Here is a 20,606-nt window from a genome sequence, read left to right on the forward strand (position 1 = left end):
CTGTGGAAACACACAGAGCGGTGACATGTGCAGGCTCTCATTATTCATTGTATGTTTCTCTCTCTCTCTATCATATTAGTGCTGGTTTCCAGCACCAGCCCCAGATGTATAGGCAGATGGGCAACTGGACAGGTTCTGTGTTGTGAAGATGTGGGCCTGGAACGGAGCCAGTGTGTTCCTTCCCCAAACTTTTGTTGTCTCAGTCTTTTCCATTTTCCCCATAGGCTAGTTCTGTATTGTTTAATGTACGTGGCCCTTGTTGTTTCCTCCATGTGGTTTCTTTGTCTTTCAGCCTCTTATCTCTTTGTTTCTTCCCTTGCTCTCCTTCTATTTTCTTTCCCATTCTCTCGACTTCCTGCTATCTCTCCCCCTCACGCACACCCTCACTCAATCTCTCTCTCCCTCGCTCTCACTCCCTATCTTCTTCTCCCCTCCTCTCTCTATCTCTCTCTCATTCTCACAGCATTCCCAACTGCTGATGATTGATCAAGGTTTTCAAGGTTTGCCCTTTCCTGTTATTTAGGGGAGAATATTATGCTCTATACAATTAGGATTGGCATGTGTTCATAGTGTGTGTGTGTGTGTGTGTGTGTGTGTGTGTGTGTGTGTGTGTGTGTGTGTGTGTGTGTGTGTGTGTGTGTGTGTGTGTGTGTGTGTATGTGTGTGTGTGTGTGTGTGTGTGTGTACAGTCAGTGCATGTCCCACAGCATAATTCCATGTCACTACTAGTAGATGTCCCTCCTCACGGGGTAAAGTTGACCCCTGGTAGCTGAGTCTCTCTCTCACTGAGGAAATGTTATCAAATCAGTCTATCACTGATCTATCACTAGTGTGTGTTGTGACAGTAGTACTCTGTCAGGGATATTGATCTGTTGTTTCTGACTTAAAGAGAAGCATGGTCATATAAGCGTACCTGGCTCATTACTAAGATCATCCGGAGTTGGACCACTGACTACCTAAGCACACACCTAAGCACACACTGACTACCTAAGCTCAGCCCGCAGGTACTTTGCCGCACTGTTTCTGAATACAGCCTGAAATAAATCTGGAAGTTCAATAGTTAATGTCTTCCCTTGCTGTTTTTCCTTTTCCTCTCTCTCTCTCTCTCGCTCCCTCTCTCTCTCTCCCTATCTTCTTTCCTTTCTCTTCATTCCCCTCGCTCTCACCCCCCTCGCTCTCCTTCATTCTGCACTCCCCCCCTCTCTCTCTCTTGCTGATGGACTCTTCTTTTTATTTTCACACTCCACCATCCCCCTTTTTTCTTATTTTTCTCTTCTTCTTTCCTCTAGCCCTCCCTCCCCCTTCTCTTTCTTTCACTGCATTTTCTTTCAGCCCTCCCTCTCTCTATCTCTCTTCCCCATCCCCACCCCCTCTCGAACACTCCCCCTCCCTCCTCTATTTTCTTTTCTCTTTCATTCTTTCTTTCTCTTTCTTTTACCACATCCTTTCTTATGCTTTGCTCTCCCTCCCCCAGTCTCTCCTATCCCTTCTTCCTCCTTTTTTGCTGCATTCTGTTCTTCCCTCCCCCTCCCCCATCTCTCTTTCCTCTCTCTCTCTTTCTTTCTGTCTCTCTAACCCCCCCTTCCTCCCTCCTCTCTGCCTCACTCCCTCTCCCTCTTTCTTCCTTATTCTCTCTCCCCCATGTCTGTCTCACTCCCTCCCTCTCTTTCCTGACTGCTTTTCTCTCCTTTCTCCTCTTTCATTTGTCACTCATTTTTCTACTGAATGTCAGACATGGTACACTGAAAACTGTCTCACTTTTAATACATTGAATTTAAGAAATAAAGCAAACAAACTACATATTCTCTAGAAAGTAAATATTTTTGCATATCTCAGTCACTATTTTTGTGACAATTAGCCACTGACAGACATACCTACACCCATACCGTGTGTGTGTGTGTGTGTGTGTGTGTGTGTGTGTGTGTGTGTGTGTGTGTGTGTGTGTGTGTGTGTGTGTGTGTGTGTGTGTGTGTGTGTGTGTGTGTGTGTGTGTGTGCGCGCACACACACAGAGGAGCAACTGATTAGATGTTATAATTGTTTGTGTGTTGGAGTATGCTTACAAAAGGAAATGCAAAGTATGAGTGTGATAAGAGAAGCTAGGGTTTCTGTGTGCCTTAAAGACAAATGTGTGTTGAAGGGTCATGCTGAATTGTGTGTGGTGAGAAAGAGAGAGAAAATGTGTGTGCTGTATGTATGTGTGTTTGTCGGTGTGAGTGAGTGAGGGGGGAAGAGAGAGAGGGAGAGAATGAAAAAGGAGAGGGGGAGAGAGAAAGAGAAGTGAGATGTAGGAAGGAAGGGGTAGGGAGGGAGAGAAAGAAAGAAAGAAATGGGGTGTGTGTGTGTGTGTGTGTGTGTGTGTGTGTGTGTGTGTGTGTGTGTGTGTGTGTGTGTGTGTGTGTGTGTGTGTGTGTGTGTGTGTGTGTGTGTGTGTGTGTGTGTGTGTGTGTGTGTGTGTGTGTGTGTGTGTGTGTGTGTGAGAGAGAGAGGGGGGCAGGGGAGGCGGGGCCGGCACAGTCAGTTCTGATAACAGCAACAGTAGGAGGAGGATGAGTCGTGGGACCGCCCAACTCTCCCACAGATATAAATAGGAGCTGGATTTTTTTACTCCACTCAGTTCTCCTGAAGGATGAGATCCCTGAAACACCTCAAACATCACACCAGGAACAATGTGGTGAGTTGTTAGCCTATCCTCTGAGACCGTGATTACAATACTAGTTCAGATAGTGGGGTTGTTTTAAAGGTGGTTACACTGTGTCTCTCTAAGTCAAAGGAGATTACTTTTCTGCATAGAGTACTGCAGCAAGAACATATTTTACAGATAAGACTAGACTACTAACTATTCTCTGTCTCTCACACATTTGCTAGGCTATTGTTAATAATTTGGTTCTCATTGTTTGACATTTTGTCTTAAACCTTACATACAACTTAAAATGTTTAACTATGGATTCTTGCAATTACTATCTTGCCTTTCTGTTTCTCTGTTATTTGTCTTTCATTTCTCCTGCCTTTCATTTTGTCGTGTTTTTCTCCTTCCTTCCCCCTCTCTACCTCCCCTCCTTTCTCTCTTTCTCTCACTCACTCACTCTGTCTCTATCTGTCTCTTTCACTCCCCCCACACCCCTCCCTCTCCTTTTCCTTTCTCTCCCTCTTCCCTTCTCTCTCACATGCTCACTCAATCTCTCCCTTCCCCTCCCTCCTCTTCCCTCCCTCCCTTCTCTTTCTTTATCTTTCAGCCCCTCCATCTCATTTCTCTCCCTCCCTCCTTCCCTCCCGCCACTCCTCCCCCGCCCACATCTCCCTCTCTCTTCCTCCCTCTCCTTCTTTCTCTCTCACACACAGAGCCACACACACAAACACACACACAGAGAGAGAGATACACACCTCACTCACTCTGTTCCTCTCTCACAAACACACAGTTTGTCCTTGTCTGACTACTTTAAAAGCAGTAATTATAAATGACGTGGTTATCAGGGCATCCAGGTCTACACAACTCTTTCCTTCCTTCCTTCCTTCCCTCTCTCTCTCTCTCTCTCTCTCTCTCTCTCTCTCTCTCTCTCTCTCTCTCTGTCACTCTCTCTTTTTTCCCATCTCTCCATCCTCTGTCTCTTTCTTCAGTATTGTATTATGAAAGGTAGCAGCTCACGATGTGTGGTAGTGTATGACCTAGACTAAGGTGTAGGCCTATAAAGAGACAGGTCATTAATTTCCCCATCACTACACCAGGTTTGTAGGAAACAACTGAACGTATCGGGGTACTAGTGACTTATCATGGAGCTGAGGCTTGGTCATGCCAGCATTCAGCTTTCTTCTAGTTCCACTCTGTTTTACCTTTTGAAACATCTAGAGGGCAAACACAATCATTTGTAGTTTATCATGCTGCATATCAGTTTAAACCACAACATTACTCTTATGTATAAGTCTTGAATACAGAAAGATTTGAGAGTTCACCTCTCAATCATATTTCTGTCAGGGTTATAACTGAGTCTGTCATGTGTGCAAGGCAGAAAGCTAGGCTTGCTCCTCATGAATGGGACTGATAGATAGCCCCAACCTTCAGCCCAGTGATGATGAGCCCAGTGATGATGAACCCAGCATGTTCAGCCTGGCCAGGGCCACTCTGGACTCTACAGGAAGCTCTGTGGACAGGCCACGGAAGTCCACTTCCTGGTTGGACCTGCATCCCATTTCTGTTCCTTATTATTTTAAAGGATGTCAAGGAAGGAAGCGGGGCTCAGGCACAGATCGGCCTTATCTCCTCCATCTAATGTTCTCTACTGGATTCAGAGCAAAGAAGCCCGGCGTTGTCAGAATGCGGCTGACTGTCTCTAGCAGGCTAACACTGTCTGGAAAACATTCTTGTAACAGTGGAGTTGTAGGGAAGGAGGGTTGCATAACAAACAAATGTCAGACCACTTCAGAGATCTTAAGGGCTATCCTTAATCATTATTCCCACCACACACACCTACCATTGATTTCTTAGGAATCCATATCACTTAGAGAGATCTGTTGGTCAGTCCTTGTAGTTAAGCAATATGTGTAAGCAACGTGTCTTATGTTATAAGGCAATCTCACAATGCTGAATACATGTCCTTGTGTGATGTGGGCTGCTGCTGTGTGCTGACCTGATCAGTGCTGTGTGTGTGTTCTCAGGAGGAGGAGAGTGGCCGTCTGGTGCGGTGCTACCCCAAGGTGATGGAAGGCCAGGTGGATGCAGGAACACAGACAGATCCCGTGGTGGTGCTGTCTCTAGCCCAGGCTGCTGTCCTGGGCCTCATCTCCCAGAATGAGATCTTTGGAGCCACCATTGCCCCCAATGGCTTCTACATGGGCGAGCCCAGGGAGTATGGCAGGACCCCTCCTCCTCCAGAGGGCATGGAGTATGAGTACGCTGACCAGCTGATTGGGGCCAACGGAGACTACCTGGCTGAGCCTGTAGGGGGGTCAGAGCCCCATAGGAATGAGAGGAGGCGCCCCGGGCCCAGAGGGAGAACCAGGGGGCCCAGGAATGAAGGGGGAGCGCCAGGGGAGCCTCACAATGTCCCCAGCGTACAGACTCAGGTCAAAGGGGAGAGGGGAGAGTCTGAAACCCCTCCGTCCTGCATCCACATGGCGAAGAGCCCTAGCAGCCCAGGTAAGATGGAGGAGCCAGCCACTCACAGAGGGCCTCTGAAGGAGGAGCAGAGCTGTGGTAACTGTGCTGTGTGTGTGAGAGAGACGTCCAGTCAGACCAAGACAGACACTCAGCTAGAGGAGAGGAGAGGGAGAGGAGGAGAGGGGCAAGAAGAGGAGTTAGCTGAGGACGGAGTGTTGAACCTCAAGACAGGAGGAGATAGGGGAGACAGTCCCAATCCCATCATGAACCACTACTTTGAGTCCAGCGAGGTGGCCTATGAGTCTGCTGATGTGGCCGTGGGGGACTATGACGAGAGCAGCCAGGGCATGCTGTGGGCTGCAGACGCTGAGGGGATAGCCAGGCGCATGCAGATCGACCGGCTGGACATCAACGTCCAGATAGATGAGTCCTACTGCGTGGATGTGGGAGAGGGCCTAAAGAGATGGAAGTGCCGCATGTGTGAGAAGTCGTACACCTCCAAGTACAACCTGGTCACCCACATCCTGGGCCACAACGGCATCAAGCCCCATGAGTGCCTGCACTGTGGCAAGCTGTTCAAGCAGCCCAGCCACCTCCAGACCCACCTGCTCACCCACCAGGGCACCCGGCCACACAAGTGCACTGTGTGTAAGAAGGCCTTCACCCAGACCAGCCACCTGAAGAGGCACATGCTGCAGCACTCCGACATCAAGCCTTACAGCTGCCGCTTCTGTGGCCGAGGCTTCGCCTACCCCAGCGAGCTCCGGTCCCACGAGAACAAGCACGAGAACGGCCACTGCCACTTGTGTTCCCAGTGTGGTATGGAGTTCCCCACCCACGCCCACCTGAAGCGGCACCAGACCAGCCACCAGGGCCCCACCACTTACCAGTGCACCGAGTGCAACAAGTCCTTTGCCTACCGCAGCCAGCTGCAGAACCACCTCATGAAGCACCAGAACGTAAGGCCCTACGTCTGCCCAGAGTGTGGCATGGAGTTTGTCCAGATCCATCACCTCAAGCAGCATGCCCTCACTCATAAGGTACTAATACCGCAAGCCCTCACCGACCAGGTACTGAAACTCCACTGACTTTTGATGGTCCATATATTACATGATGCTCTAGGTCATCAAGTAGTCTGCTTCTAATGAGTCACAAACCCCTTGATTATTGTGATAAACACTAAGATAAGGGCTGTGAGCTGTAGTGTGTTGCTCAATATTCCCATAAATTCAGACTTTAAGAGGCAGAGACAGATGGGGTTAGGTGAACTCAGAGGTATATCAAAATATCTAAAGGCTGTTATTCCTATTGCCCCAACCAGTTGCAGGGTAAACATAGCCTTCAAAGTGCTTGGTTCATTGTATTTGGCCTGACCTCTTCCTGTATGTGCTTTGTGCTGTGAGGTGTGTCATACTAACTGATACCTTTTTTATGCCTGATCCTACAGTCTATGCTCTGATCTCAACCATGATTCATCCTAGACCCTCGCTCTTAGTAATTATAGTGTCACATTAACAAAGTATTTACTCAAATATTGGCTTACAAATACTGTTACGAATAATTACACTTATTTTTAGTGTTCATCAAAATCTAGGCGTATCCAAACATTCATGTTAATGTTTTAACACGCTTTTCAATACTAAACATGCACCTTTCCATATTGTGAGAGCATCACAGGCTCCGAGCCAACACTTGGTGGAGCTAATGTGTATGCATCAAGTTGCGGCCATTAAGCAAGGATTTCACGTCTACCGTACAGCAATTACACATCCTGCGCTGACCTATGATTTCTCTGTGTTTGTGTGTGTATGCTTCTCTATAATAACAACCAATATTTGTTAATTTCAATGTCTCTGTGAAACCATAGCTTGCTGTTTATCAACAAGAAAATTATCTAATTCATTAAATTGCCAACCCTCGTTATTTTCCCAGGGTATGAAGGAATTCAAATGTGAGGTGTGTGCCCGGGAGTTCACCCTCTCTGCTAACCTCAAGAGACACATGCTGATCCACGCCAGCATCAGGCCCTTCCAGTGTCACGTCTGCTTCAAGACCTTCATCCAGAAACAGACCCTCAAAACACACATGATCGTCCACCTGCCTGTCAAGCCTTTCAAGTGCAAGGTAAGAAGAGTAGGTCTCAATAGACAGCATGGGTTGAGTTCCACTGTTTCCAGAGTGTTGAGAGTATTGTTATTCTATTGTGTTCCAGGTGTGTGGCAAATCTTTCAACAGAATGTACAACCTCCTGGGCCACATGCACCTCCACGCTGGCAGCAAGCCCTTCAAGTGTCCTTACTGCTCCAGCAAGTTCAACCTGAAGGGCAATCTGAGCCGACACATGAAGGTCAAACACGGCATCCTGGATGCTTCACCAGATGGACAAGGTGACTAACATCAGTACCATCCATCAGTTTGTACCTTATGTCAGTTATGATTTGGTCATGAATTGCAATACCATGTAAAAAAATTATGTTAACATAATGTTCATTTCTCAGATACACTTGAAATTTCAATGGGCGTCATGTTGCGTTGTTGTCAGTCAGTCTGCCCTTAATGCACTTTGACTCAGCATGTACTGTAATCTACTGGCCAAGTGTTTTGGTGCTTTTCGGCCGCTCTTCTCCCTCTGTGTTTTGTAAATATAGAAGTTCTTGGATTAGACATTCCTGTCTCTATCAGTGGAGAGTGATAGGGAGGCAGGGGAAGGGGAGGACTGTATTGTCCTCTGAGGCTGGGAGTTGCTGTGTGTGTGTGTGTGAGAGAACAAGATGGGTTAATGAGTGTGTCTGTGCATTTCCTTCCTCAGAAGCCCCCCCTGACATAGAGAACCAGGAGGACTACGATGAAGAGAACCTTGAGTTCAGCGAACGAGAGAACCTAGCCAGTATCAACACACCAGACATCGCTAAACTGTCTGAATTGGAGTATTATAGCAGCTACACCAAGGGTGCAGGGCGCTACAACACAGCATGAATGATGACAAAAGACCCCATATTGAGTAGAAGTGTAAACTAATAAAGGGAGGTAGTGCCGCTAGCAGTTTGAAGTGGTGGAATCTGCCCATTCATATGCACCGGAATCTCGGTTTTCTTGCTGATATTCATTGGGAGTGAGAGACAGGTAATTTGGGATTGTACATTTCTCATCGGCACCTTGTTTTGTATTGAAACGTGACTTCAACTCTAGGTGCCACAACATTGTGATTGATGTGTTCATGTGAAAAAGGTCATATCTGAAAATAAATAATCTAACCTCCTGGGAGAGTCCTACTCAACATACATCCCAGAGGTCTGGGCATGTCTGTAAGCACACTTTTTAGGGAAACAAATGTGATAGTGAAATGCACTTACACAAGACAATCCCTAGCAAGTGTGTGGATAAGTCAGAATACAGCTGAGTATTATTGCTTTTACTAACATGTATAGAAATGCATACAGGCCAGTCAAATGTGTCCTCTGTTCATGTCCCTTACCAAAGCTGATACCATTCAAGCAGTTCATGTGAACCAACCATTTTTATTTATTTTTTTTAACTTCCCGGGTTAACATTTTTATACTGTGAGTAGTTTCAACTAGTTCTAGGATTTTAATTTCATTGTTATTTGCAATGTGCATAAATAAATCATTCGCCCAGTGTCAGACTCCACTGATATTGCTCATGCCATCAATTTATAGCCCCATGTGACCAGCTTGATTTGAACTTCTTGCATTGTCACTTTTGTCCCCAGTCAAATAATTATATTGATGCAGACCACATCTTAGTGTGCTAAAAGCAAAATAAATGATATTGCTCTTCCGATGTAGCCACCATTTACCAAAGAATCTGACCAATTCTGGGCCATATTGCCAAACACAATAGCAGTCTAGTGACACCCTTTCTCTGCGTAGTAGAGCTTGATTTCATGTTGCCCAATAGACTTTGGGCTTTATCCTCCCCAAAGTATGTTTAAAAAGATTACCATGAAGACACAAGTGCAGTTTCATTTTTCATGATACGTCACAATTTATGCCCCATGCAAGCCTTTATGGGACAGATCTTAAAAGCAAATGCAGCCCCTGAATACGCATGGTGGTTTTGGTTCAGGGCGGAGTTTCAACAGGAACAGTCCTAAAACTTTGGACATAAATGAAGTGCCCTGGAGTGTGCTATCCATCATGCTGCACACTGGTCTAAAGTGATGAACGACAACTCCCAACATCACAGGGCCACAGACCCAGCTGACAATTTGGGAAATTCACTATATTTCTTTCCCTGCTTAATTTTACAGACATCACCTACAAACTAGGTATCAATACACAATGTTGATGTGCGTTTAATAAACAAAATGCAAATTTGAGAGAACTATTTAGAGGGGGCAAAAAAATATCTGGAACTTGAATGGCTTTCTGTGTTACACATTGGTGTGGAAATATCCTGTTGCTAGAACTATGTAAAATGTGTACCAGACAATACTGTAAAATAATAAATTTATTTACCTTTAAAATCAGTGTGCTCCTTTTATCATAGAATATTAAAATGAGGCAGAACACAAGCATAGGATCAAACGAGATGTATTAGCAAATATTCTTGACATGGCCATGTTTCTTTGAAGGCATAATACAGTATCGGAATACAGTACCTCATTACAAAAATAGAACCCTGGAAATAGGGACAGGAGTGCTAGATGGAACAGATCAACAGTACGATCACATAATCTGACACACTACATATTACTTCTTTCTTCAGACAATATGCATTTGGCTATCTGACCCAAGTTAAAAATGAGGTACAAAAACAGGACAATGTCACTTTCAGGCTAGCTGCACTCTTCAGTCCTTCACTTGCCCAGAGCTTTGTCCAGGTTATTCTTGATGGCGTCCAGGAAGTCCTCAGTGTTGACGTAGTGCTCATTCAGCTTGCATCTGCAATGAAAGGACACAAGTTACTCAGTCAAGGCCCTGTCCCTAAGAGTCAAGCACACTTCAATAATAGGTAAAAATCTAAATGATTCTCCCCCCATGATTATAATACAAAAACAAGACAATGATCCATGCATTAATAAACATGTTAGGCAGATCAATAATTTAGTAAATGCAATAGTAATGAGCTCACTTGGAAAGGCCGTGAATGCAGCCGGCAAGGTCCTTAGTCATAACGCCACTCTCAACGGTCTCCACACACACCCGCTCCAGAGTCAGAGCGAACCTGCAGGTCAAACAGACAAGACTTCAGTAATAGTCACAACAGCTGACCTGTGAATCTAAAACACTGCCATTTGCCTGGCAAACACTAATGGAATAGGACAGTGGGACTTTTACAGCACAGCTGCTTGTTGTATGATAATTAATTCACTTCATGGTACAGTATATGAAGACTTAAGTTAAAGCCAAATGTGATCAGTAAATGATCATATCTAGTGACAATCTGTTTTAAAAAATCATTTAAAAGACTAGCTCAATTAATTTCTTACTTGATCAGGTCAGGGTTGCCATCAAGTTTACCCCGGTGCTCAAGGCCTCTGGTCCAAGCAAAGATGCTGGCAATGGGGTTGGTGCTTGTTGGGTTTCCCTAAAGGTGGACAAAGGTCACAGTTTAACTATGGAAATACTGATACTTTACGGATCATGTAAAAGCAGGTACAAAATAGGGCTACAACAATCCCATGCTGATGGATAATTTATTTCAGCCTATGAAGTCATTTTGGCAGCATATTTCCCACCACAAGACGGCACTGTTCATACACAAATCAACCAGGCAGACATTAAAACAGAGAGACACTAATTTGACTCCTCCCATACCACTGTTGCATGCGCCATGATTTATGCTTCTCTAAATATGGACCTAGGGTTGTAATGGAGGCGGTTAGTACTAGAGTGACTAACCTTTTGGTGCTCGCGGTAGTGCCTGGTCACTGTGCCATGGGCTGCCTCTGCCTCAATGGTCTTGCCATCAGGACACACCAGCACTGACGTCATCAGACCCAGAGAGCCGAAACCTGTGAAGAACCCATACAGTATGTCAGTCACCCATAGTCAAACCTGTTACAAGGACTATTTTCATCCAAACTCATTTCATTTGAAGTGAGGTGTAAATTTCCTAATTCCTCACCCTGAGCCAAGATGTCAGACTGTACATCTCCATCGTAGTTCTTGCAGGCCCACACGAAGGCACCGTCAGACTTCAGCACCTGGGCAACCATGTCATCAATGAGCCTGTGCTCGTACCAGATCTTCAGCTTGTCAAACTCTGGCTTGTAATTCCTATGGACACAAACAATATGGTAGTGAGTGCAGCAGGGGTGTGAAAGTTTAAACGACATTGGGATCAATAACATTTAGAACAATCCCTAACCGAAAACATTTTATTTTTTTATTTATTTATTTTTTACAAAATTATAGTCACAGTGCAGTTATCACAAAACTACCACTAACAGACCCCAATATATATATATATTTTTACAAATACCTTATGCAACAATGCTGTAACATTAGGAGATATGTATCTTTCAAATTATTTGACACGGATATAAAGTGAAGTGACAGGAGCGAAGTCCTGTATGGCAATATTTTGAGACGTTAAGAGGTGATGAAATGCAAACTTTGTGATGCGGAATTGAGCTACAGTTGCAGTACAGGTGCCATGCTGAAAGGGACAACCCAACCAGTTTCTGGTAGCAGTGCGATAAAAGACAGTGAGAAAATCACAGCGCTGATTACAGAAATGATTGCAGTTGATATGCAGCCATTGTCCATGGTAAAGGATGTCGGCTTCAATACTCTAACGGCATATCTAAAACAAGACTACAAATGCCATGTCTAAAAACCGTGATGGCCCTGATGGAGAAATTGTACAATGATTGCTCTGCAAGTACAAGTAGGGTTTTCACTAGTTACCACTGCCACAAAGTCAAACTCTCCATTGTAAAAATTAATTCAATTTTTTCTTCTATTTTTGGCCTTAATTTAAAGGTCAGGCATAAGGTTAGCAGTGTAGTTGAGGTTAGGATTAAAATCACATTAAGAGAAATTGTAGAAATAGGTCGGCTTTATGACTTTGGTACCTAGTGACGACCGGTATGTAGGTAGCCAGGACTGTGGTAGAGTGAAGTGCATTGCCCCCCCAGCGGTCATACACAGAACCATATCTGAATTGTGAATTTGCTTCATTTTATGATTTAACAAGGTTTAAAATGATTTTTAAAAAGTGCAGTTTTAACGTTAAGAGAAATGGTACATTTCTCTCAACCCTAGAGTGCAGTGCATTACACCATATAAACTATGCGAGGAACCCCATGAACCAGGAAGAAACAACCAATATTTTACTCCCTAACAGGTTAAGGTTAAAGAGGTCATAAAAAGCAACAAATACTAACGCCTGGTAGATTTCCTCAAAGATGTCCTTGAATCTACCATCGTAGGCTTTGAGAATGGTGTTCTTGGTACTCAGGTAGAGGGGCCACTTCTTGCCAATGGCGTACTGAAAGCAGCTGTGCGCAAAGCCTGAAATAGACTGTGGTGGAATAGAAAGAGAACATGGGTCACCCCAAGTGTAGGTCATAAGCAGCAGTACAGAGGTTACATCCTTCTGGCTATTAACCCCCCGATTAGTCCGCACTTCACACTTCCATTTCCACTAGACAAGTTGAAAGTCTGCCACATGACCTCTGATATTGTCAAATCAAACACTCCTGCTCATGATGGTAAACAAACATGGTAAGGCAGGTTTACAGGAGGTGAACTCACTCAATGAACTACCACTTGAATCTCATAGGAAAAAAAACTAGGACAAAATAATGTCAGGATTTTTGGGGGGGGATCTAGTTGACAAAATAAAGTAATCTTAAGAAGTGAATGACGTGCTGAACTCGCCTCATCTGTGTTGTACATGCCCATTCCACAGCCACCTCCAGGAAACTTGTAGACCTCCCACTCCTGGCCTTTGCTCCCATCAGTAGGGGAGAAGACCATCTTGAACGTGCCTGGCTGGCTGATAACAAAGTCTGTAGCTCTGTACTGTAAAAACAATGGATATGTTACAATCACATATACTGAAAACAAAAATACTACAATTTCTTTCATTTAGAAGGAACTTACCTGGTCACCAAAGGCATGTCTGCCAATGGTGATGGGCTGTGTCCAACCTGGAACGAGCCTGGGAATGTTCTTGCAGATGATTGGCTCACGGAAGACTGTGCCACCCAGGATGTTCCTGATGGTTCCGTTGGGGCTCTTCCACATCTTCTTCAGTTTGAACTCTGATGGAAAACCACAGTTCTCACATAACAGCAATATGGAAACATTTAAACCATCAACCGTAAGTTCCCATTAGTGACAAATAAATAAATATGTAAAGCAGTGTGTGAGGTTGAATGACCCTTGGGGGGGGGGGGGGGGGGGGGGGGGGCATTTGGAGAAGGGATGGAACCTTAACAGTAAAACTACAAAATACTTAAATGCTATTCAAATACCTTCTACTCTTTGTTCATCGGGAGTGATGGTGGCACATTTAACAGCAACATGGTACTTCTGAGTGGCGATGGCAGAGTCGATGGTGACCTGGTCGTCAGTCTGATCACGATATGGCAGACCCAGGTCGTAGTACTTCAGCTCCACATCCACGTTGGAGAGGATAAGCTGGAGTAGAACACATTGACAGAGGATTCAGAACTCAAACTGTCCAGCTGCAGGCTGTCACAGACAAAGAAAGTTGACCTTACGTATAAACAGAAAGGAAGAGGCAAAGCGAAAGGATTTACGGCGCCCATAATCTGTCCAGGTGAGAGTCCGAGGTTTGTGAAAAAGTGTTGAATTACATGAGGCGTATTTGATAAAATATAAGTTTTTTAATGTTTAGGCTGTTACAAATGTACAGATCCAAGTGGCATTCCGGCAACTGAGAAAAACAACTTAGTTGTGCCAGTCACACATATCTGGCCTCATTGCTAGAATGGTCCCATCGGACTTGGAGGAAATTTATTTCCATTGTTGGAGTAGTCACTCGACCATCTTGTCAATATAATAGATCTTTGGTATAATCTATTCAGAGGACAAGAGGATTCCAGACATTGTCTCAACAGTGAGCTATGACTGATGGTATGGATGTGCTTAAATCAATGTCCACAACACAGTCCAAGCACATAAGGGTCAAAATAACAGTAAGATAGTCAATTCAATATTGACATGAAACCTTTAAAAAATACAATGAATGCCATTTAGATACCACTCATTGTTTTTTATATAACTAGGCAAGTCAGTTAAGAACAAATTCTTATTTACAATGACTGCCTACCAAAAGGCCTCCTGCGGGGGCTTGGATAAATATAAATACAAAATATAGGATGAAAACACACATCACGACAAGAGACACTACATAAAGAAAGACCTAAGACAACAGCATAGCATGGTAGCAACACAACATGACAACATGGTAGATATAATAATTGTATCCTCATTCATGTGGTGTGATCCCATATCGTTTTACGTGGAACAATACGCATTAAACATGTTTAGTCAGAAAACGGGTCATGTTTTTCTTCCATTAATATTTATGTTCAGACTAATCCAACACACCATCTGCTATCTCCAGGAGGCGAGCAGCCAATGCAAGAGAGGAACCTTACAAAAACCCTCCCCCACAGCATACAGGCAATCTCCCAACACTCAGACACATAAACACTCTCAATCTGTGGGTCAGTCAGTTGTGTAAAAATAGACTAGTCAGAGAGCAATCCTCCCCTGGGTCTGAGACACCACTGTGTCATCCCTCTACCCTCCTCCAATGGTCCCAGTTCAGCACCTTCTCTTTGATGAACTCCCAGATGATCCTGGTCATCTCATCTCCGTCCATCTCCACCACAGGCTGGGACACCTTGATACGTTTGTCCCCATCTGTCCAAAATAGAAGAGGGCATCAATGGAAACTGGCAGCCTGTGTCCCAATCTTGACCTACACCTAGTAGTGAAGAGCACCAATGTTGGCCTAGTTTAAATACAAAAGCTGCACAGCAACCAAAGTCTGTCATTATAGCTCATTACCATACACACACATTTATTATTATTATATATTTTTTTATGATTACTTCATCTGTTTGACTGCAACATGCCCACCCAAAAACCAATGACAACCAATACTACAATATGCATTGGAATATTTTCTTTGAAAGTCTGAATATTCTAAGTCTCAGAAAAAATTTCATGAACAGTCTCATGCTGCTTGGGAGGGTTCTAGAAACAGTTGGTTCTCAATTAGGAGAGTTGTGAGATCAAAGTCACCTCATCCTACAAGACACTGCACTGTCATTTGCACTTCATGGTTTCATATCTCCATGAACAGTTAGATATTCAGCTCTCTTAATGCCCATAACTAAAGAATGTTGACAGCAAGACATTTCTATTTTCCTTCATCTGTAGCTGCAATGCATCTTGCCCTCTGATTCACCCAGACAAATAGTCCAATTATCTATTAGAAAACATGGCTCTGCTCCTACACAACTCTGCCTTTTAAAAGGCCCTGGCAGAAGGCAGGCCCTCGCCCACTCTTCCAGATAGACCATGCAGTGGAGAGGGAGTGGAAAGGGGGAGGTGCAGGGAATCAAGTGACTTTCTGATGTTCCTGCCAAGTCTACGTTTCTACTGCTCCCCAGGACATCCAAGAAGTGTAGAGAAACAAAATGGCGGTATTCAGTAGAATGATCAAATAAGACCGCCACATGGACCTATGCTGTACGACAACCTTTATATTAAGTATACACAACATGTCACCTTTAGTGCGACTATGCACCTCTCAAAACAGCCTACTCCAGAAACTCTGTTGGACATTCACAAACCCTCTAAACAAGGTGTAAAATAAGGCCCATAACTTTGCCCGCCAGCAAAGAGATATTTTGTTTTATGTGTAATGTAAGTGCCTTATTGTGTTTGGACCCCAGGAAGAGTAGCTGCTGCCTTGGCAACAACTAATGACGATCCCTAATAAATACGGTAAGATATATATATGGACTGCTTCGCTTACTCATCTCTGCCGCAAGTCTTCATTTAGGTCTACATTCCTTGGCCATGACCCAATAAAGATGTTCGGCAGTAGTCGCATACAGTAAAAGGGAGATTGAGTTATCTAGTTTACTGCATGCAATCAAAGGAAGACTCATTCAGTCATAAAGGACTTAATCCTTTGAGAGCCAATAGTTGACTTTGGTAGACGTGCCATCACAACTGGCAACAATTAGGCCATCCTTCACTTTTGAATACTGTAGAGAACATTTAGCAGAAATCAGATGTGTTTTGAGCAAAAATGTTGCCAGGTGTAAAAAGCTTACTGACACTGGGGTGAACTCTGAATGAAAGATTCATCACGCCCCTCCAAACATTTGTAAAAAAAAAAAAAAAAAAAAAAAAAAGAAGCTAAATCTGCAATACTCTTGTAACGTAAGATGTGCAAGGACAAGTTGAGAACATGATCCGCAATGACAACTTGATGAAATTGTTTACCCAGAATGTGTACTTGAGCAGGAGCGATGACTACTATACTGAACAAAAATATAAAAAAGACAATGTAAAGTGTTGGTCATGTTTCATGAGCTGAATAAAAGATCCAATATTTTCCATAGGCAAAAAAGCTTCTCATTTTGCGCACAAATTTGTTTACATCCCTGTTAGTGACCATTTCTCCTTCGCCAAGATAATCCATCCACATGACAGGTGTGGCATATCAAGAAGCGGATTAAACAGCTTGAGCATTACACGGGTCCTGGGTCAATAAAAGGCCACTAAAATGTGCAGTTGTCACATCTCAAGTTGAGGGAGCGTGCAATTGGAATGCTGATTGCAGGAATGGCCACCAAAGCTGTTTAAAGACGTTCATGTTCATTTCTCTACCATAAGCCACCTCCGTTTTAGAGAATTTGACAGTACGTCCACCAGCCTCACAACCGTAGACAACGTGTAACCACGCCAGCCTAGGACCTCCACATCCGGCTTCTAAGCTTCCACAAAACATGTTTATACATTAGTCATTAACGTATGCAAAATATCAGTAGGAGGCCAACAGGGACACATGAGCAAACAGTCACTTGCAACTGGAGGGCTTATCCAAAAGATAGCTTGTCTTGTGTGATACAGGCCTTTTATATTCATATGACATGCACCTATTTGAGTAGTCAAGGACAATGCAAACCAAAATATCTACATGCGCGTAACTCTTGAAGGTCAGATCATGGCTATGCTTATTCTGCTAACAAAATCAGTCAAGTGTGTTTAAGGTTATTTTTTTAAACATACATAAGGGCTAGGCTACATTTCAGGTCATCCATTTAAAACTGAACTTGGCTACTCTTCAAGAAGCATGAGATGAGCAAATTAAAGTAGTAATTTGTTTCTGCATACGCATTGAACGAAGTGTTTGTGTATGGTACAGATGACCAAAACATTTGTGGGTTATAACGTGGATTTATACAACTCCATTTTCTGTATATCACTTTACCTTAAGTATGTTATACCAAATAAAATGACAAAAGTAGACCACTGAATTTTGACATATACTTGAAGGGTAGGGCAGTGGGAAGGCAAGTGTGTCATTGACAGAACAAATTGCTATATTTTGGAAATAGCACATGGCACCATACCCATTCATGCCTGTATTTAGAAATTCTTCCACTCAACAAAATTCAAAGCTCCAGTTACAAGCAATAAAATGCTCCTGGCAGACAAAGTCCATCTTGTGACTGTAATAATAAAAACGGAACAGTTTGACAATACCTTTATGAACATGTCAATCGAATCAATGCAATACAAACTCAGATTAATTATATTTTTTTGGTTAAGAAAAGGCCAAATGTCACACCAAAACCATCCACCATGGATGGAAACTTTCAAACAATGATCATTGTAATACTTTAACAGAAGTGTTGCCTGTTATTGCTCAGCCTAATCTTTTTACGTCTGTCCTTATGTAACAGTATAACTTTAAACCGTCCCCTCGCCCCGACACGGGCGCGAACCAGGGACCCTCTGCACACATCGACAACAGTCACCCACGAAGCAGCGTTACCCATCGCTCCACAAAAGCCACGGCCCTTGCAAAGCAAGGGGCAACACTACTTAAGTCTCAGAGCAAGTGACGTAACTGATTGAAATGCTACTAGCGCGCACCCGCTAACTAGCTAGCCATTTCACATCCGTTACACTCACCCCCCTTTCAACCTCCTCCTTTTTCCGCAGCAACCAGTGATCCGGGTCACGGCACCAATGTAACAGTATAACTTTAAACCGTCCCCTCGCCCCGACACGGGCGCGAACCAGGGACCCTCTGCACACATCGACAACAGTCACCCACGAAGCAGCGTTACCCATCGCTCCACAAAAGCCACGGCCCTTGCAAAGCAAGGGGCAACACTACTTAAGTCTCAGAGCAAGTGACGTAACTGATTGAAATGCTACTAGCGCGCACCCGCTAACTAGCTAGCCATTTCACATCCGTTACACTTACAACCGCAAGGGTATGACTGGATGGATAGTGGGTTGTTTTAACAGGACCAAGGCCTTTAATCTATCTAGAGCCCCTTCATTGGAGTCAATCCTCACAAAACCTCATTCTAGACAAACACATCAGTGGCAGCAAGCTAGGTCACTTCTTCCAACACATAAATATCAGGATTCAGAGACAACTGAGTGTAAAGCCTACATGTGTGCAGATAGAGGGGGAAACAAGCTTCCCTTCAACTGACCTGCTACTTTATACAGTGCTTCAAAGTCAAAGAATAGAAGCAGCAGGACATTACAGCTAGCTACTAACAAAATAATACTATCTTAAATACCATCCATATTTTGGACTTTCTAATTTGAAAGTTAATCTGGAAGGTTATAGGGCATCTGTAAAATTATTAGGGAGGTCAAGATGATTTTTTAATCAGTGCCCGTCAAACAGCTTTCTTGATAGACTCCACAGTTGCGACATGGTTCAGTTATGCTGCTGGTTGGACGTAAAACTTCTGGCAGCCATTTCTCTGTTGCAGAGCCTTGTCCCACAATAGGCTGACCTTGGGAAAGGTTTCTTAGCAAAAAAAAAAAAGTGGCTAGAGCCAAACAATGGAGGTGTAAACATTGACAGTTAATAAAAATAATTGTATTAATGTATATTCTGTATTGCATACTGACACTATACATTTTTCCCACACCTAAAATAAATAAATACATTCACAAACGTTACTCGCATGGTAAATGGTAATGGTCAGATTTGATATTTCAATATTTAAAATACATTAATCTAATATCGAGAACTTCATTTAGCCTAATTCGTTGTGATGCACTCTACTTTAGGCCAAAGGTGAAATGCATTTTTAAAATGTGTTTTTATAGACAACAAAGTGACAGACAAATATCCCTCGACCCTCTTCCCCTCGCTACCGGTTTCTAGGTCAGACTGATGACTCGCCTTGTAAACAAGTCAATTTTATGCACTGACAGCTAACGTTAGCCATTCACCGAGCAAATGTTGTACTATGTGCATTCGTGGAATAAATTGGCTAATTTAAGAATTTTTCATCTTAGTAGTAACAGTTACTTACCCATCAACCAAAATAAACAAACATCTAAAAAACTGGCCAAATGGGGCGCAAGAGACAGCTGCTAAAGTAACTGCGAGAAAGCTACACTGGATAGGCTAACGTTGCTTTGCCGGGCCACTATTTGGCTCAAAACTCACAATTCCTCTGTTGCAAACTCTGGGAGGTTGCAGCTGGCGCAAGCACAGCGGGGTTTTTGGAGAGAGTGGTCGCCGACCTAGAGAGAGAGCGGAGGACCTTCAAGTATCCAGCCATTATTTGCCCAAATTACTTGCAGATAACCGAGAAACTCCGAGCAAAGAAGGGCCGAAATGAACACCCGCTCACTGCAATATAGTCAGCACCTCCCCACCCACGCTTGACGTTACGTCACACAGTCAAAGACAATAGAGGAGGGAGGGACTTCTAACTAACCGTCCCAATCCGCATTGGGTATTTATGATTTTCATTCTGGGAGACTGGGTTGTCTGCGCAGCCATCCGTTCCTGTCTAGACTCTAGACAAGAGCCAGTTAACTTTCAGTTTTATTCATGACCGCGGGAAGTAGGGGTGCACCCCCTGAAAAATCTGACCAGATTATACTTTTTTTAAAATACAATAAAAAAAAATAATCTTTTTTTTTTTAAATCACAAATTGTGCACTGGGCCTTTACCAGTCCTGTTTTAGCCTTCGATATAAAAAAGTACACTTAAAGCATTCCAATCCCGATTAAAATGCTATAGCTCCATTCCGTAATATCTGGCTCTAGGACCATGCAAAGCATTGCTCGGAGAGCAGATGCCAGCCTTTTCTGTCTCTTTTAGAAAGCAGATGGCAGACTGCCATTTGCTTTACTTGTCAGTCAGCTGTTAAGGCAGTGCGCTGATTGCTTTGAATTTGAATTTGTAAACAATGTGCCCTCAAATATTTGGGGGGCACTGAACACATTTTAGGTCTTGTGAAAGGAAACTTGTACACTGAGGCTGTACTCTT

General features: G+C 43.7%; 2 protein-coding genes across 4 annotated transcripts; one reads left to right on the plus strand and one right to left on the minus strand.

The window, feature by feature from the left end:
- Positions 1-2,570: 2,570 nt before the first annotated feature.
- LOC129862437 (zinc finger protein 710-like) lies at positions 2,571-9,580 on the plus strand. Of its 2 annotated transcripts, none has more exons than XM_055934122.1 (5): positions 2,571-2,673; positions 4,653-6,164; positions 7,027-7,218; positions 7,307-7,481; positions 7,904-9,580. In XM_055934122.1, exons 1-5 carry the CDS (start codon positions 2,629-2,631, stop codon positions 8,068-8,070), a joined length of 2,091 nt encoding a protein of 696 aa, XP_055790097.1. In that variant the 5' UTR covers positions 2,571-2,628; the 3' UTR covers positions 8,071-9,580. The 2 variants fall into 2 exon arrangements, with proteins under 2 accessions (XP_055790097.1, XP_055790098.1); XM_055934123.1 differs by having other exon boundaries at positions 2,572-2,673; positions 4,653-6,134.
- Positions 9,581-9,631: 51 nt separating this feature from the next.
- Positions 9,632-19,982, minus strand: idh2 (isocitrate dehydrogenase (NADP(+)) 2). 2 transcript variants are annotated; one of them, XM_055934124.1, is made up of 11 exons: positions 19,774-19,982; positions 14,872-14,963; positions 13,544-13,709; positions 13,170-13,330; positions 12,945-13,088; positions 12,449-12,585; positions 11,185-11,336; positions 10,959-11,071; positions 10,547-10,644; positions 10,189-10,281; positions 9,632-9,998 (listed from the first exon to the last, which is right to left on the minus strand). In XM_055934124.1, exons 1-11 carry the CDS (start codon positions 19,886-19,888, stop codon positions 9,914-9,916), a joined length of 1,356 nt encoding a protein of 451 aa, XP_055790099.1. In that variant the 5' UTR covers positions 19,889-19,982; the 3' UTR covers positions 9,632-9,913. The 2 variants fall into 2 exon arrangements, with proteins under 2 accessions (XP_055790099.1, XP_055790100.1); XM_055934125.1 differs by lacking the exon at positions 19,774-19,982 and adding an exon at positions 19,637-19,729.
- Between the last annotated feature and the right edge of the window lie 624 nt (positions 19,983-20,606).

The sequence above is a fragment of the Salvelinus fontinalis genome, chromosome 9 (genome assembly GCF_029448725.1).
Source record: "Salvelinus fontinalis isolate EN_2023a chromosome 9, ASM2944872v1, whole genome shotgun sequence".
NCBI classification, from domain to species: Eukaryota; Metazoa; Chordata; class Actinopteri; order Salmoniformes; family Salmonidae; genus Salvelinus; species Salvelinus fontinalis.